The following is a 15,170-nucleotide window of genomic DNA, read 5'->3' as shown; positions in this document are numbered from 1 at the left end:
GGGGACACGCAGTGACCGTGGCGCCGCGGGGGCACCAGGGGGGGCATGGAGGGACGGGCGGGGATACGAGGAGACCAGGACACGCCCCGAGTGTGGGGACGGAGCTGGCCCGGGACGTCCCACGATTCTGAGCATTCTCTGGGACACACCTGGAGGCTGGAAGGGTCTTTTTTTGCGTCGTGAGCACCCCACGGATGGAGTCGGTACTGTGGAAGTGCTGGCATATTGTTACTCCCCAGAGGGCTGACAGGGGCGCTCCGGGTCCCGTGCCGGCCCTGGGATAGTGCCCGCCTGCTCTGGGGGTTCTGGGGTGCTGCCACCCCCTTCACAGCGCGGGGGTTTGTGGTGTCCCTGGGGTCATGGTGCTTCTGAGTCTATGGATCCAGGGGGTGAGGCGTGTCCCTGTTCCTCCTGCCCTCCTGTGCTGCTGCTGGAGCAGCTGAGCTGAGAAGCGTCCCTCGCTCGATCTGTCCCCACTGTGTCCAGCTGGGGCTGTGGGGCAGAGTGGGGGTCAGGAAGTGCTCGAGGGAGCGAAGCTTTCTCTGATCCCCATATCTTTGCGTTCTTCCGTGGCAGTGATCCCGTGGAGAATCACCAGGAGCTACTCCTCTGCCAGTACCAAGGAGAAGGCAAACAGAAATGGCACCTGTGAGAGGACAGAGCTGCTGGAAGGTGAGTGCTGGGAGAGCTGCAGTGAGAAGACAGCAGTCAGACCAGCCTGAGCTGTTGCTTTTTCTCTGGCAGTGACACTGCTGGGTTCCTGGGATGCTGGGGTGGGCCCCAGCTTGCAGGTAGATCTCAGAGAGACAGTGGCTGGTATCTCTGTCTGGGAGCGGGGCTGGGCAAGGAGGGATGAAGTTCTTGTGTGAACCCTTTTTTTCTGACCATGATCCTGGTACTTCCAGAGTGAGGACAGGACAGAGCCTTCTGCTGTGCCTTGTCTCCCATCACCTTTTTCTGTTTCCCACTAGTGCTCAAAGCTCGAGCAAAGCAGCTCCAAGGCAGTAGCGTCCCGGAGGTGGTGGTCAACAAAGTGGAACTGGCCCCACTGGACAATGACAAGTACCAGGAGGCTGTGGCTCCTAGCCGCAAGGAGAAGCCCCCCATTCCCAGGGCACGGGATGATGGCCTGGCCCAGTCCAGCACCTGGGCCAAAAAGTTGCAGAAGGAGATGTACATCCGACAGCTGAAGGTGGAGCAAAAATTGCCCAGTGCTGCCTCCCAGCTGGCTCTGGAGGGCCAGGTCAAGCTAGAGGTTGAGGCAGAGGCCAGAGCCAAAGCAAAAATCATGAACAGCCCAAAGATCCCAATGACGAAAGCAGCCGCTGCCTGGAGCCAGAGCTCTGGTGGCCCCCACAGCAAGCCCAGGGTAGTGGAAGAGAAGGAAGGGGCACAGCTGAAGAGGCCTCAGAGGATGCCAAGGGACAACAGTAACCAACAGGTCCTGCAGCAGACCATCCAGTCCAACCTGGAGTGCTTCCTGTTCCTGCAGCAGCCGGAGCAGGCCGAGCAGTACCTCCTGCTGTGCCACAGCTCTCCCGTGAAGAGGAAGGTGCTGGACGTTGGTGCCTACAACACTGTGATGCGCATCTGGGCCAGGAAGGTACCGAGCCGTGGGTGCTCCGGGTGGGAGAGGGGCTGGCTCGTGAGGAAGAGCCTCCAGCTGGTTTTACCTGTGGGTGTCACACCTGCCTTCAGCACATGTTCAAGCTGTGTTTCAGCCGGGGGGGACGGAGCTGGCATGAGGCCACACATCTGTGTGAGGTGGCTTTGAGGGGAAGAAGGGAATGGGGAAGGGGCGGGGTAGACATGCCTAAATCTGAACAGGAGCAGAGGGGTGTGGAGCTGTGATTTTGGGGCTGCTGGTGGCAGTGTGCACAGCCTCCTTCCCTTCTCACCTGCAGGGCTGCTTGAATCGCATTGACCGATTGTTTTCCATGCTGGAGCCCGCCGGCCTCCGGCCCAACTTGGACTCTTACGCGGTGGCCCTGGAGTGCATGGGCCGGAACCAGTCGCCTCCCAAAGCCATCTGGAGGTAACGCCTGCCTCAGGTGCTGCTGAGCCTTGGGAGCAGCAGCTCCACATCCTGTGCTTGGAGAACTGGGAGATGCAGCAGGTCGAGGTCAGGAAGAGCTGCCCCTGCTGTGTGCCCACTTGGATGCTCTGACCCACTTCTCATGGCCAGATTTTGGGGTGGGCACAGCTCCCACAGCACCCTCCCTGCCACTCCCAGCTGCTGGGGAGTTTGTCTGAGATCGTGCAGGGAGAGGAGATGTGGGAAGTGAGAACAGGCACTGCTCCCCCCATAGCTGAGCTGGGAGAGCCCCTCTCCAGTCAGGGACTCCTTGGTTCTTCACCTGTCACAGGCATCTCGCTCCTCTGGCTTCTCCATTGCTGCCTGCTGGGAATGGCTTGGCTCCTCTGTTTTTATGGCACTTCTGTGGAGTTTGCCCTTTTTGGCGGGCTCAGTCACATAGCTGATTCCTGCAGGGCTCTTCAGAGGAGTGTGGTCAGGAGGTTCAGGTGGATTTCATGGAGCATAATGGACTGGAAAGTGTCAGTGCAGGGACTGAAGCGGGGAGCTGAAGGAGCCCTGTAAGTTCCCACAGGCTGGGCCTAGGGGCAGTGCCTGGGGCTGGAGGCACATCCTCCTCTCCAGAGGATGGAGAAAGCTTCTGAAGCACTACTACTGAACCTTAGGGATTTATCACTGGCCTCTCCATCCTTTGGCTGCCAACAAGTTCTAGATGCCTTCAAGGGAATTCAGTCTTCAGTCAGCTGACTCCGAGTGGGCTGGCAATGACTGTCCTGGATGGTGTGGGAGCTGTGTCAGTGCAGCACAGGCTGTGGGGCTGCCTGTGGGCAGCTTGGTCCCGCAGTGGCCAGAGCTTGGCCTCTCTGCCCAGGCAGCTCCGCAGCCGTGTGGGCAGAGGGATGGACACCTGATCCCTGTAACCTGAGGCGGATGACCTTGTGGGACAGGCTGTGCTGAGGCAGCTCCTGCTCCAGCAGCTTCTGTACAACATGCTCAGGCCCTTGGGGAAGATCGAGCCTGTTCTGTCTGCCCCTCCTCAGATACCTGCAGCATCTGAACAGCAATGGCTTCCACGTGGATGAGCTCTTCCAAAAGTGCCTGTTTGAGGCAGATGAGAAGGAGATGGTGCTGTGGGCCGTTAGGACTGTGCAGCCCAGCTACCAGCTGCCTCCTCCACCCAGCCCCCAGATCTGCAAGTCTTCTCTGCTCCAGGACTTCTATTCCAGAGTAAGCCACAGCACTCAGGGAGGTGTTGAAGCTGACCAGGTGGTCTTCACAGGTGTTCTCAGCTACAGCCCAGGGGAGGGCTGAAGGGGAAGAACCTTTTAGCCTGATCTTTGCTCAATATCCCACACAAATCGTCAAATGAATGATGTTACCAACAGCCTTACAGAGGAACATCAAAGCAGAGGGCTGCAGGGGGCTGGAGATGGCCTCCATGCACTGGAGGGAGTGCTTGGGGAGGTGCTTGGCCACAACACAGGAGCAGAGCAGCCTCTGGGGTTTGCCTGCCAGAGAGCTCTGGACCCAGAAGTCCCAGCAAGATGCTTTCAGCCCAGACTTGTACCACAAGCCTCTTGCAGGGAAGCTGGGAGATTGAGCACGGCTTCTCTTCCTCCCACTTTGGGCACTGACTGCCTCTCTCTCATTGCAGGAGACGATGGTGTCGTACCCCAAGCTGGATTTCTCTGTGAAGGAGTTGCAGGAGTGCTTCCAGCAGCAGCTGGAGATGGAGCTGAAGAACACCATAACCATTGAGTCAGTGGAGGCAGCCAAGCCCCTGACCCTGCAGGCTGTCAAAGCGGTAAAGCTCTGGGGGCAGGGGGGCCATTGCAGCCCTCAGGACCTGTGGGTGAGAGCTGGGGCTCCGTGAGCTAAAGAGGGGGCAGCTCATGCTGACCAGCTCTCTTCCTTCCTTTTCCATGCAGCGTGAGCTGCTGGCCACCCTCCGCTCCCAGTGGCACAATGCCATCCTCCAGGCCCTGCAGAATTCCAAGCGCAGCATGGCCAGGCCCAAGAAGCTGTCCAAGTACAGCGTCCTCTACCCCTACCTGTGCCTGCTGCCAGATGAGGAGTATGTGGACATCATGCTGCAGGTAAGAGCCTGCCCTGCCCTCACAGGAGTGGGGGCTGGACCATCAACCATGGGGCAGTCACAGAGCACTAATGTCCCACTTGAGCCAGCAGGGTTGGAGCTTCCTGAGAGTTTTACCAGGTTATTAGGTGCAGGTGTGTGCTCCCTGTGCAGAGCAGCCAGAGAAATCCTGCTCTGTCCTGGTTGTGTTTCTTTTCTCACCATCTGTTCAGCATCATGGAAATCAGCATCTTCCTGTGCTCCCTGCACAGCAGTTTTAACTCCCGCTTTGTCTCTCTGCTGTGTCTCTCTATTCCTCCTTCTTAAGACCCTCTTTGCCTTCCCCTTTCCCAGGTCCTCAATGATCTGTCTCCACAAGGTGAGTCCCTGGCAATCCTGGCCAGAGAACTGGGCTCCAAGGTCTATGACAGGTACATCATCCAGAGGAAGCTGCGCAGCTGCCAGCTGGAGAAGGTGCAGGAGATCTATGAGAAGTACATCCAGCTGCTGGCAAAGGACAGCCAGGTAGGAGCCCTTGGAGCCAGGTGTCCCATGCAGGAAAGCTCTGGGCTTTGCAGGGCAGGAGGGGAGAAAGGGGCCCAGGCCACTGCCCTGGGCACGTCAAGGACCGTGTGAGTAGGTTGTTCCCAGAGCTGAGTGCACATGGGGGCAGGCAGGTCTGCAATCTGGGCAGGAGGGGCAGGATGCTGTGGGAACAGGGTGTCAGCACTGGGATGTGGCAAGAGGAAGGACTTCGCAGTGCCACTGTTCCCATTCTCATTGTTGGGCTCACCCCAGCCTCCCCAGCCCTCTCTCCCCGAACACTCCTGTCAGGGAGGACCTCATGGGGACACAAAGATAGGAGAGTCCTTCTCAGAGCCACATCTCAGGCAGATAGATCCCATCCAGCAAACCCCCTGGGAACAGCATGGCTGGCCTCTCCAGATGACCCTATTTTTTCCTTCCACCTCCCAGCCTAAACAGTACTTGCCACGGGAATACTGGGAGAAGCTGGTGGCAGAAGCAGGCTTTGGGCCCTCCCTTAACTTGAAGAACTGCAGCTGGCCCTGCGTGCTCCTCATGCGCCTGGGCATGCACATGCTGGAGCTCCTGGTGAAGTCAGTCAAGGTGCCCAGGAACATCCTCAATCGTCGCCTGGAGTCCAGGCCTATTCCTGTCCTCTACCACGTCTACTCCTTCTACAGCAACTGGCAGGTGAGCCTCATCCTGGGGCCTTTGGGGCTGTGCAGGATACCCCTTCCTCAAAATCAGACCCTTGCAAGGCCCTTTTCTGTTCTTGCTGCTGTTCCTGCTGGGGGATGCTTTGAGGAGCCCTTGGTTCTGTATGGGTGCTCTCCTTACTTGGCATGATGCTTATGGAATGGCTGACTGACTGCAGGTTCTTCCACACTCCAGCCCTAATCCTCTCCTGCTGATTCTCCTCTCCAGGTCGGGCTGGTAAAGCCCCATCCCATCTTCTCCCAGCTTGTGGCGAACGCTGCAGAGACCACGCTGACCTTCAACTCCTCTGCCATGCCCATGCTGTGCCCCCCGCTGCCCTGGACCTCCCCCCGTTTTGGCGCCTTTGTCCTCAACGACACCAAGCTGATGCGCTTCATGGATGAGACCATCCACCACCAGCTGCTCCTGGAGCAGTGTCCCCTCGTGAACCTCCACCCCGTGCTGGATGCCCTGAACCAACTGGGCAACTGCGCCTGGAAGATCAACCAGCCGGTGCTGGATATTATCATTTCCATCTTCAACGACAAAGGGGATGAGAAGCTGGACATTCCACCTCCCCTCTCTGAGGCTCCCAAGCCTCCCACTGCTCCCGGCCATTCCTCAACCTGGAGCAAGTCCCTCAAGCACGAGCTGTTCCTGTGCAAGAAGAAGACTGCAGAGATGCACAGCCTGCGGATGGATGCGCTCTACAAGCTCTCCATCGCCAACTATGTCAGGGACAAGGTGTTTTGGTTCCCTCACAACATGGACTTCCGTGGCAGGACTTACCCATGCCCGCCCTATTTCAACCACCTGGGGAATGATGTCACCCGGGCCATCCTGCTGTTCGCAGAGGGAAGGCCACTGGGGCCCAGGGGACTTGACTGGCTGAAGATCCACCTCATCAACCTGACGGGGCTGAAGAAGAAGAACGCCTTGCAGGAGCGGCTGGAGTATGCCAATGAAATCATGGAGGACATCCTGGACTCAGCTGACCACCCACTCACGGTACGTGGGAGCTTCTAGGAAGTGAAATAAAATGGAAATCACAATCGATTTTGAAACAAAAACATTTTGAAAGATACACTTTTGAGAGGTAAAAAGGGAACAAAGCAATGCAGAGATTCCTAAGTGACACATTCCTGTCTGAAAATATGGTGAAGTACTAGGGAAGTGGAGGCATGGTGGGAGGAGGTGCTGTGCCCAGCGTATCCCAGGTGCTCAGGGGCTCCTGCCTGTGATTTGAGGGGCACAAGAGCACTGCCTGCTCCTACCAGCCTGTGCTTTCTCATTCCCAGGGCAGGAAGTGGTGGATGGACACCGATGAGCCCTGGCAAACCTTGGCATGCTGTATGGAAATCGCCAAAGCCTCGAGGTCCCCAGATCCAGCAGCCTACATCTCTCACTTCCCGGTTCACCAGGTGGGAACGTGGCGGATCCGCACAGCCTGTGTGAGGCTCAGCGGGGCAGGAAAGGAGCATCCAGGTCTCCAACGCTGCAATCTCTGCTCCACGTGGCTGGGTTTTCTTAGGAATGGGAATGCAGTGTTGGGCATCTTGGCATGAGAACTCCGGTGATTTGCTGCTGCCTGCAGCCATCCATGAGCCGGTACAGCCAAGGGCTGCCTTGCTTCCCTGGGCTCGAGCAGAGCCCAGCTGGGAGATTGCTGGCAGCTGCCGCAGGGTGAGAGCCAGGCCAGTCTCACCTTCTGCAGCCACAGGATCAGGACTGGAAGCCGGCCCAGCATGACAACACCTGGCTGTCTGGAGTGCTCAGAGCTGTGCTTTGGGGGTCTTTGCTCCACTCCTTCTCCAAGGCTGAAGCCAAGCAGCTCTGCAGGAGCCAATATGGGAGATCTGGACCTCTGAGGAAGGGCACAGGGACAGAGGTGGCTTCTCCCCATGTTCAGTGCCCTGTCACCTTGTGCCCTGTCCCTGCTCAGGTGCTGCTCAGCTTCCTGAAGGCACCTGTCCTCCCTGGCTGTACGGGGACGTGGCTGATAGTGGCTGTGGGTGAGGGGTGGCTGCTCCTTTCTCTTATGAGATCAAGCGGCCATGACTGAGTGGGGAGGGCAGCAGTTGTTCTGCCAGTAGCGATGGTCTGGAATATGCATGAGACAGTCAGGACTGATATTTTGATGACAACAAAAGGTCAAGAGAGCAGCTGGGGGTGTGTGGAGGGTGCAGCTAATGAAATATCAGCAAGGACTTCTTCTGGAGGGTACCCGAGTCTTGTTCTGCCTGAGTCATCAGCGCTCAATTAACGGAGCCATCAGGTCCTGGCACTGCCTTTCCGCACTGCAGGGATTGGGGAGAGGGTGCAGGAGAAAGGGGGCCCTGTCTGAGGGGACCTGACAGTCCTGGGGTATCTGTGGCTCCCTGTGAGCAGGGAGAGCCTGAGCACAGGGGGCCAGGAAAGGCAGCACATCTGGGACAAACATTGCTGCCAGTGCGGTCTGGGGAGCACCAGGATCTTCATGCACCCTCAGTCAGGTCCTGCCTGTCTCACCCCAGCTGCTCTTGGTTCCAGGAGGGTTGCAAGGGCAGCTGCTGTGGCAGATGCTCACTGTGCCTCTGATGCAGCTTTGGGAAGTCTGAGTGGGGGCTGGTTTCTCTCAGAGGGATCTTTTCATCCGCTGGCAGTGCAGCTGGCTGGAGCTGCAGAGCCAGCTGGGGCTTCCTGAGGGATCTTTGGCTTGGCCTGTCTTTTCCTGTCTCTGATCCCACTGCTGAGGTTGTTCTAACTGCTGGCTCTTGGGGCTGCTTTTAGCATCCCAGACATATTCAATGTTTTCCCAGTTTTCTGGTTTTCAGTGTTTTCACAGAGCTCTGATGTCTTTGGAAACCCACAGAGGTGATGATGTGAGGTTTCTGATTTTAAACCTCACAGGTCGCAGTAGTTAGGGGTGGATGCAGGCAGGAAACCTGGCCAGAAGGAAAATGGTCACTGCTGGGAGATGGTCACTGCTCTGAAGGGGGGGGGGGGAATAATGACCACCTGGGCCCAGAGTACCTGTGCATGGGGAGGGGGTGGATGAGCAGGGCTGTGTCCACACCCTAACTCCTTGCTTCCCCCGTGCTCTTTCTGCAGGATGGCTCCTGCAATGGGCTGCAGCACTATGCAGCGCTTGGCCGGGACCTCAGCGGCGCTGCCTCCGTCAACCTGGTACCCTGTGGGCTCCCTCAGGATGTCTACAGTGCAGTGGCCCAGCAGGTGAGTCACAGTGGGGACACACGGGGTCCTTTTGGACCTGCCTCTTCCTCTTGGTGTGCACAAGGTGAAAGGTGAGCATGAGTGTGCAGACAGCTGTGGAGGGATGAGCTGGTCAGAGACAGGGACCCTCTGTCCCTGAGTGGGATCTGACTGGAAATCTGTCCTTATGGAGGTGGCTGTGAGAAATCCCCTGGCATTTCTGCTGTCCTCACTTCTCCTGAAGCCTGGGAGAACTAGGCTGGAGAAGTGGAAGAGAGCAGAGTGTGCTCCTCCTCCCTTGGTCACAGCTGGCTGGCCCATGGGTTATGAGATTTTTCTTGAGCTGAGTAGGCGGGAGCGGGGAGAGATTCAACCTTGGTCCTGCTACAAAGTCTTTGGTTTCTTTGGCGAGACGTGATGTGAAATTTGCCACTGGGAGAGTGCTGAGCCCTGCCAGACTCACTCAGCTGCCATTGGACCCTGGCTCTCCGGTCTGGGTCTCAGCAGGTTTTCTCCAGGCAGCACCACACCAGAGAGCAGGAAGAGTTCATGGGGATGCAGGGCTTGTTCAGGTATCACTGGGGGGCAGAGGCAGGAGAACCCAAGTTCTGAGCTACAGTCAGGCTGTGTCCTTGTCCCAGCTGGCACCACCCAGCTGCCAAAAGGACAGTGCCAAGGCAGCAGGGAAGGCTCTGCAGGCACAGTTATCCATGCTGGATCCCTTCAGCAGGTGCCTTCTGTTATCCAGGGTGGTGAAAATGGGCTGCAGGGATTCTGATGGGAGCTCAGGCCAGGCAGTGCACGGCTCCCCACGCCCCCCCAGCCACAGAGGTGCTCAAGCCAGCGTGGCTCATGCTGAGACTGACTCAGGGGCGCTCTCCTCAGGTGGAGGAGTTTCGGAAGAAGGATGCTGAGCGGGGGCTGAAGATCGCCCAGGTGCTGCAGGGCTTCATCAGCCGCAAGGTGGTGAAGCAGACGGTGATGACGGTGGTGTATGGGGTCACTCGCTACGGCGGCCGCCTGCAGATAGAGAAACGCCTCAAGGAGATCGAGGAGTTCCCCGAGGTAGCATTCCTGTGTGTCCCCCTCCCTGGATCCTGTCACTTTCCTCTATGTCTTTGGCTGTCCCTTTGCCTGACCCATCACTCTGCCTCTGGTCTGTGCCAGGAGTACTTGTGGGAAGCATCTCATTACCTGGTGAAGCAGGTGTTCAACAGCATCAAGGAGATGTTCTCAGCAACTCGAAATATCCAGGTAAGGAGCCTGTTGCCCCTTACTTCCATGTGAGTTTCTTTCCCTGGTCCACTCATGCATAGACAAGGGGGTGCTCCATGGGGAGAGATGGTTCTCCTGGCTCCTGGATCCAGAGAGGATCCTCCTGCCTCAGCCCAGAGGTGTGGGATTGTGCCAAACTCCCCAGTAAGCGCTGGACTGTCACAGTCTGTGGCAGGAGTGAGGGTGGCCTGTGCTGGGAGGGGATGGGGTCTCCCAGCTGCACACTAACTCCAGCTGCTTCCTCCCCTCTTCTGAAGAACTGGCTGACAGAGAGCGCCAAGCTCATCGCCCAGTCGGGCCGGACGGTGGAGTGGGTCACACCGCTGGGGCTCCCCATCATACAGCCCTACTATCGCTCCAGGTCCACTGTGGTGAGTGTCCAGTATGAGGTCTCCTGACCCACTCTCCCTGTGCCACGGTGGGAGCAGGGAAAAGATAGCTGGGCTAGAGCCCGGCAGGTTGGCATCACCGGTGGGTGAGCCTGCAGAGCAGGTAGGATTCCTGTGCACAGGCACATCCTCCAGCCTCATGGCTCCCTGCAGAGCCTGGAGTGTGTGGGTGGGCTGGTGAGGAAGCTCTGCGGCTCCGTCCCACTCAGGCAGCTGGGGCATGGGCCGTTCCCTGCTCTGAGAGCCTCCTCAGGGCTCCTGTGACTCAGTCTCGCTGCTGTTGCCTCCCACATGCTGCTGTGCTGACTCACAGCCCCCCAGCCTGGCTCCAGCAGCCCTTCTCAGGCCAATTCACCCTTCGAGGGCGAAGGGGTTCAGATGCCTGCCTGCACCCTCAGGAGGGGAGCTGGGCAAGGTGTCACTGGGCAGTGGCAGCTGCCATGGTGCTGGGACACCCTGGAAAGGCACAGGCCCCTCTCCGGAAGAGTGGGGCAGTGCCCAGCCCCCGTGCTGCCTGGCAGTGCAGGGTGACAGCTGCTCCCCTCTCTCCCCGCAGCTGAATTGTGGCATGCAGCGCTTGAGTGTGAAAAACTCCAACAGCAGCCAGTAAGTACAAAACCATGGCCTGCACTGCACCCCTGCTGACCCCAGCCTATGCTCTGGGGACAAGGCCTTCCCATCAGGGAAGCTGTCAAGGAGTTCCAGAGCTCCCATTATCTCCCTGAGCTGCAGAAAGCTGGACAGAGCAGCAGGGCATTGGGGCCCTCCAGGGCAGACCCCTCACCCCCAGGCTGGGGTGGCACTGCCTCTGTGCCAGTGCTGTCATCTTTGGCCCTGAAATGCCCCAGCTCCTCTGTGCCCTGCTTCATCCTGCAGGAAACCTGACACTGTGAAGCAGAAGAACGCCTTTCCCCCCAACTTCATCCACTCTCTGGACTCCACACACATGATGCTCACAGCACTGCACTGCCTCAGGTAGGGAGTGGGCAGCTGGGCTCTCACCTGGCTCTTCCCTGGCTCAGGACTCTTCTGGGAGAACATTGCTGGGGCAAGGCATCACATGGGACTGAGGAGTCCCTGGTGGGTGGGCATTTGGGGTTCCTGGCAGAGAAGGAAGAGGAGGCGGCAGGGCAGGGACAGGGAGATCCTGGGACTGGCCACCTCCCTCTGAAGACCTGCCATGCAGGGAGTCCCCCTCCTTATGTGGTCCCTGCTCCTGTCCCAGCCAGAGGTTCTACGTGGGGTGGGTCCATTGCTCAGAGAGGGTCTCAGCACTGCTTCATGGCACCTTTGCCTCCTCCCAGGAAGGGCCTGACCTTCGTCTCAGTCCACGATTGCTACTGGACTCACGCGCTCACCGTGGATGTCATGAACCAGGTAAAAGTGTCCTCCTGGCTCCCTTGTGAGCAAGATCTTGCTGATCTGTGCTCTGGGCCCATGCCAGGCCTCTCCTCCCCTGGGCTTTTCTCCATAGGCTGATTGATTCACCCGGGTGAAGTGAACCTGGGATGTTTGCTGGCGGTTGCAGCTGATTTCCTGGTGCCCCATCTCCTCCCACTCTGCAGGGAGCATGTGGGGGAGAATCTGTGGAAATGGGCACTAAACACAGCCCTGGTAGAGCTGGTGCCCCTGCCCTGCCCTGCCCTGGGTCGTCCTTGTGCTAATGAGGGTTGACCTCTGCTTCACGCCTCCCCAGGCTGATTCCCTTCACCCTTGTCTGGCAGCCCCCCTTCCCACTCCTGCTGCTTCCCCTGCCCCCCACCTCTGACCTGTGACTGGGGGAAGGAGGGAAAACACCTGCTAAGCTGCAGCTCGCTGTTGTCTCCCTGGGTCAGGTCTGTCGGCAGCAGTTCGTGGCTCTGCACAGCGAGAAGATTCTGCAGGATCTGTCTGAGTTCATGCTGGAGAAGTACTGCAGGTATTCCTGACCCTGTTGGTTCCCCCCCCCACCTCCCAGAGGTCATGTCCAGGTGCTCACAGGTTGTGTCACCTGCATGGGGGTTGCTCTGGGGGGAAGCTGTCCTTCCTTCTTGCCTGACACCCAAGTCACCTTCAACAGCTGTGTAAAAACCAAGGGCTCTGCCCCCCCTTGCTGCAGAACCGAGGAGGGTTTGGCCTGGGCTGCTGAGGCTGGGCTCCTGCTCTTGCTCTGGGGTGCATGGTCTGTTTTGGAAGAGCTGAATCCTGTTGTCAGGGGCTGCACTGGGGAGCAGAGGAGGGTGTGCCTGGTTCCAGATGCCCTGTGTTCATTTGCTTCCTTCTAGTTCATCCAGCTCCAGCACAGAGCCCATAGCCCATTGGCAGAAGAGACTGATGGAGCAGCTGTCAAATGTCCCCAGGACAGGTAGGAGCACGGGACAGGAACATGCAGAGCTCAGGAGCATTTTGGAGACAAGGGGAATGAGATGGAGTGGCCACCAAAACCACCAAAAGACACAAAGCCAGAGCTGTCTGCTAGGATCAGGTTTCCCCTCCTGTGCTGGGCAGAGCAGTCCAGCACGTCCACATTCCCCTGTAGCATCCCTGTGAGTGGTCCCTGCCATCCTCACTGCGTCCCTGGGATTTCCCCAGGCTGACCCAGCTCTTCCCATCCTGCTCTTGTTCCGCTCCCATCTGTTTCCAACCATGAACATTTGCTTGGAGATGGGAGTGAGGGACTCGGCATGGTAATTGCCAGGATCTAGATGATATACATGCAATGGGATTAAGGCAATTAGTTTAACTCCTCCTAATCCCTCAGCCCTGTGTCTGCCAGGCCATCTGGCTCTGCCTGACCTCTGTGTGGAGTGGCTCAGTGCTCCATGGGCAGCACAGTCCAGGGGCAGGGATCCTTTGTACCCTGAGGCCACTTCTCTCCCCTTGTCCATCCCCACCCTCCTCTCCTCTGACCTCTCCTTTACTCCCCTCAGGTGAATTCAACCTGAAACAGGTTATGGATTCCACCTATTTCTTCAGCTGAGCCCCAGCAGCCCACAGGGTCCTGGGATACCTCTGGACCTCCAGCTGTGGTGGGCACTGGCCCACGATGCTCTTCTGTCCCACATCTCATGGGGAAGGAGGTGCAGCTTCCAGCCCGGCAAGAGCCCTGCTCCACTCTGAGGTGCTGGGGCAAACGGACACTCTGCTGGAGCAGCTGGTGGGGGACAGGGGCTCTGCACTGCTGCTGTCACTGTCTGTCCAGCATAGGGAGAGGGCATGAAGCCCCAGGGAGGGCTGCATCTCTGGGCTGGGGGCAAAGGGCTGTGACAGTAGACAGGATGGCTCCCCTCAGCCCTCAGCCCTCACCCCAGTGCCGTGAGCACTATCCTTTGCCTGTCCTGGGATGCTGTCCCTCTCCTTCCCTCTCCACCAGCAGGGCTTGGACGTGGAGGGGCAGGCAACTGACCTGGACACAGCAGGAGCCCCGGCCCTGCTCTCGGCCACAGAGCAGGTGCTGCTCTGTGCCCTGCTCCAGCTCTGGGCACTGTCCCCACTCTCCATAGCGCAGCCTCTGCAGCTCTTGACTCTCATTTCCAGGGATGGGTTTTGCTGCTGCTCACTGGGGCTCAGGCAGGGAAAACCACTAACTTGAGGGTCAACGTGTAAATACTGTAAATAAAATGGTTTTTGAAATACTAGATGGGACCTGTGTCCTCCTTGAAGTCTTTGCCCGAAGCTTGTGGGGTGCCTGGGCTCTTTTCTCACCTTGCCAGGGGAACAGGGAGGTGGGACTGCTGCCTCCCAGCCTGGCCCTGTTCTGCTGACTGGTCGGGCTTTGGTTACTCACAGGGGTGTCACATTCTGAAAATGCTTTTGTAGCAGAAACATGGAATTGTGCCAGTGCAGCCACAGCAGGAACTGGACTCTTACAGGGGCCAGCTGCAGCTTTTCCAGCCAGGAGTCTCCCATTTTCACTGGACTGTGGCTTCCCAGCCCTCCTCTCCACAGGGCTGGTGCTGGAGATGGTTGGCACCTTGTGACTGGAGCTGTGGTTGGCCCAGTTCTTGGCTGTGCCCTATAACCACAGGCTCACAGCCTGCACCCAGCTTCTGCCTGGCTGCTGCTGGAGCGAGTGAAAAGCTGCTGGCAGAGGCTTTTCACCTTGTGGCTTTCCTGGCAAGGGAGGCAGCTCTTCAAAGGACAAAGCTGCATCCCACAGCCCGAGCGGGGGCTGTGCCCAGTGTTCCGGCTCCTGGGGCTGGGCACAAGGAGCAGGAGGCAGGGTGGGGAGGGACGGTGGTGAAGAAGCAGAGCCAGAGTCGTGCGTAGCTCTGTCAGCTGCTGACGTTTATTGCACAGGATGGGCTGAATGGGAAGGTGGACGCTTGGAGTGGGGCCCTGTCCCTCCGGCTGCTCGGCCGCAGGGTGCCGGGGCTGGCACGGGCCCCGCGCTCGCGGTACATTCAATGTGGAAGGCTCCAGAGTGCGAGGCAGCGAGGCACACGTGCACACACACACACCTGCACACGCACCCACACACGCATGCACACGCAACACACACACAGGCACCTGGTACACTCGGTGGGTGCCTTCCCCAGCCCCAGGGCTCGGGCTCCAGCGCCTGCCTCCGTCCTAGCGCTGCCTACGGGGACACGGGGCCGTGCTCACCCCCAGCCCCGGAGTGGGGGAACAGTGTGTTCGTGGGTGCTTACAAGCCTCAGGGCGACCATCCCTCAGACCCCTCCCAACTTACCTCCAGTCCTGGACCGTCACCCCTCGCCTTGGGTCTGTGGGAGGGGCGCAGGGACACGCGCGGCGCCGGGGCGGCGCCGACAGCCCCGGGGAGGTGTCCTGCGGATCACACACAGGGATGTGTTCAGGTCATAGATTATCATACACAGAGTTGGTCATGGCGAGGATGCAGCTGTGGCTTCTATGGGCAGCCGGGGAGACCAGGGGGGCAGCGGGGCTTCGCCGCGGGGAGTGGGCGACAGGGTCAGACTTTGGTCGGAGACGACACACCCGGGGGCTCAGCCCAGTGACCCCGCGGTGGCGGGGGGGAGGG

General features: G+C 58.7%; 2 protein-coding genes across 2 annotated transcripts in view; one reads left to right on the top strand and one right to left on the bottom strand.

Moving 5' to 3' along the window:
- The window catches only part of POLRMT (RNA polymerase mitochondrial), a 15,875-nt gene extending 2,070 nt beyond the window's left edge, over positions 1-13,805 (top strand). The window contains exons 2-22 of the mRNA XM_017743804.1: positions 39-203; positions 577-672; positions 972-1,603; positions 1,905-2,035; positions 3,076-3,262; positions 3,690-3,839; positions 3,964-4,131; positions 4,464-4,634; positions 5,085-5,324; positions 5,559-6,338; positions 6,629-6,751; positions 8,421-8,543; positions 9,408-9,587; positions 9,690-9,776; positions 10,055-10,168; positions 10,743-10,792; positions 11,063-11,161; positions 11,491-11,563; positions 12,022-12,104; positions 12,451-12,530; positions 13,096-13,805. Coding sequence (XP_017599293.1) covers positions 39-203; positions 577-672; positions 972-1,603; positions 1,905-2,035; positions 3,076-3,262; positions 3,690-3,839; positions 3,964-4,131; positions 4,464-4,634; positions 5,085-5,324; positions 5,559-6,338; positions 6,629-6,751; positions 8,421-8,543; positions 9,408-9,587; positions 9,690-9,776; positions 10,055-10,168; positions 10,743-10,792; positions 11,063-11,161; positions 11,491-11,563; positions 12,022-12,104; positions 12,451-12,530; positions 13,096-13,145 — 3,782 coding nt within the window. The 3' untranslated portion in view covers positions 13,146-13,805. The remainder of the gene's footprint in view (positions 1-38; positions 204-576; positions 673-971; positions 1,604-1,904; positions 2,036-3,075; positions 3,263-3,689; positions 3,840-3,963; positions 4,132-4,463; positions 4,635-5,084; positions 5,325-5,558; positions 6,339-6,628; positions 6,752-8,420; positions 8,544-9,407; positions 9,588-9,689; positions 9,777-10,054; positions 10,169-10,742; positions 10,793-11,062; positions 11,162-11,490; positions 11,564-12,021; positions 12,105-12,450; positions 12,531-13,095) is intronic.
- A 1,181-nt stretch (positions 13,806-14,986) lies between these two features.
- Positions 14,987-15,170, bottom strand: part of HCN2 (hyperpolarization activated cyclic nucleotide gated potassium channel 2) — a 4,770-nt gene continuing 4,586 nt past the window's right edge. Inside the window, exon 8 of the mRNA XM_017743803.1 lies at positions 14,987-15,038. Coding sequence (XP_017599292.1) covers positions 14,987-15,038 — 52 coding nt within the window. The remainder of the gene's footprint in view (positions 15,039-15,170) is intronic.

The sequence above is a fragment of the Corvus brachyrhynchos genome, unplaced genomic scaffold (genome assembly GCF_000691975.1).
Source record: "Corvus brachyrhynchos isolate BGI_N302 unplaced genomic scaffold, ASM69197v1 scaffold219, whole genome shotgun sequence".
In the NCBI taxonomy this organism is placed as follows: Eukaryota; Metazoa; Chordata; class Aves; order Passeriformes; family Corvidae; genus Corvus; species Corvus brachyrhynchos.
Note: the sequence above shows the minus strand (reverse complement) of the source record. Positions and strands in the feature narration are given on the sequence as shown.